General features: G+C 51.9%; 1 protein-coding gene across 1 annotated transcript in view; it reads right to left on the bottom strand.

The window, feature by feature from the left end:
• LOC109384384 (WD repeat-containing protein on Y chromosome-like) overlaps positions 1–1639 on the bottom strand; it is a 27701-nt gene that overhangs the window by 1593 nt on the left and 24469 nt on the right. The window contains exons 14-15 of the mRNA XM_019645692.1: positions 1370–1499; positions 4–180 (exon numbers count right to left, since the gene is read on the bottom strand). Of these exons, the coding sequence (XP_019501237.1) occupies positions 4–180; positions 1370–1499 (307 nt within the window). The remainder of the gene's footprint in view (positions 1–3; positions 181–1369; positions 1500–1639) is intronic.

Here is a 1639-nt window from a genome sequence, read left to right as displayed (position 1 = left end):
CACCAGCTCTTCTCAATGGCTTCTGGGGAGCGCTCTCCAGCCCATGGGGATGTCAAGGTTATCTTTTGCAGCTTGGCCCAAGCTTCATCCTCCGTGTCCGCCTTCCCGTTCAGGAGAGACATGAGAGCTACCTGCTCCCGCCGCTGGTACACCAGGGCCTCAGCAAAATCCCGCTCGTCCCTGATGTGGGAAGATTTCCTTCATAAGATGCCCTCCACACCACAAAGAAGCCCTCTCAGGGAACTCAAGAGGGTTTCTCCCTCCTGAGATGGGTCTTCTCCAACCTTCAGATCCCTCCCCTAAGTCCATGCAGTCCAGGGCCCACCACTGACATTAGCAAAGCCAAGATTAAACTGCCCCTCAAGTCCTGTGACACTTCCCACAACCCTGCGCTCTCCTCCATGGAGGCCTGACACCCCATCCTGACCTTACCTAGACCTCCCTTTATGGAATACTTAAATATTCTCTCTCTTCCAGGGAAACCTTGCCTCTGCTTTGTTTGATATCCCCTCATAGGACTATAAAAATGTATGTCTTGACAGGAGCATAGAAGCCACAAGGACTCTGTGAGTTCCTGGCAAACTCCTACTCACATATCAAAACCCAACTCTAAAATCTCTTCTCCTCTGTAGCCTTCCTTACTTAATTCACCCAATCAGGTGACTGTCCTCTGTCATCCCTGTTCTTAATAGTCCCATCACCTATCACATAGAATAGCAGCCATGAGTTTGCATGTCCATCTCCCCAAGTGGAATGTAAGTTCTCAGAAACAAGAACGGCCTGGATTGTTTTGGATCTCTAGAACCTAGCACAGGGTCTGGCAACTAACAGGGCCTCAATGAATATTTTTTTGAATGACCCAAAATTATCCGAGACTTGTTCAGGAATAAGGGTGGAACATGGGTGGAGGAGAAACCTGCAGAGGAAAGAACAAGTAACAAGCAGCCTGTCTTCCCCATGACTCAAAGAAAAAACACAGTGTCTGTTCAGGACCAGAGCCCTGGGCACTCTCCTGCCAGGGCCCTCTGGCCACATAGAAATGGCCCCTGCAGGGAAGCCAGCCCTGGCAAATCTGAACCTGGCTCCGGGGCAGGGTTCCATCTAAGGACTTGGGTTTTTATACTTTCCTCTGGTTTCTACTGCTCAATCTTTTAGCGGGGCTGTGCTAGAATAGAGCTTCAGGCTCCTAGGCCACAGCTGCCCCCTGCAGAATCAAGTTGCCTGCAGGTCCCAAGCCTTTGGCCTTCTCCGGCCCTTCCTGAATTTGCCCAGCACCACCCAACCCAGGTAAGGCTGCCTGGGCCCTGGGAAGGTTCCCAGCATCCCTCTCCTTGGGCCAGAGGAGACGAGGTGGGCCATGATAACTCACTGCATCTCTGGATGGGCCTTCTGGGAGGCGTCTATGGAGCCATCCTCTTTCTTTAAGCGTTTGTGGAGTTCATGATCACCAACCACCTGGACATCCTGAAGCCTTTCCCAAAGACTCAGGCCAAATGTCCCTGTGATTTAACCAGACCCAGAGTAGTAACAAGGACTGGCCTAGCCTGCTCCTCAGAACCCTCTGCCCCTCACCCTCCATTCTCAAGAGTCAGTCAGCAACCCCTTACCCCTGGCCCATACTTCATGATGCCCACCATAC

The sequence above is a fragment of the Hipposideros armiger genome, unplaced genomic scaffold, assembly GCF_001890085.2.
Source record: "Hipposideros armiger isolate ML-2016 unplaced genomic scaffold, ASM189008v1 scaffold_94, whole genome shotgun sequence".
NCBI classification, from domain to species: Eukaryota; Metazoa; Chordata; class Mammalia; order Chiroptera; family Hipposideridae; genus Hipposideros; species Hipposideros armiger.
This window is presented reverse-complemented; position numbering and strand designations above follow the sequence as displayed.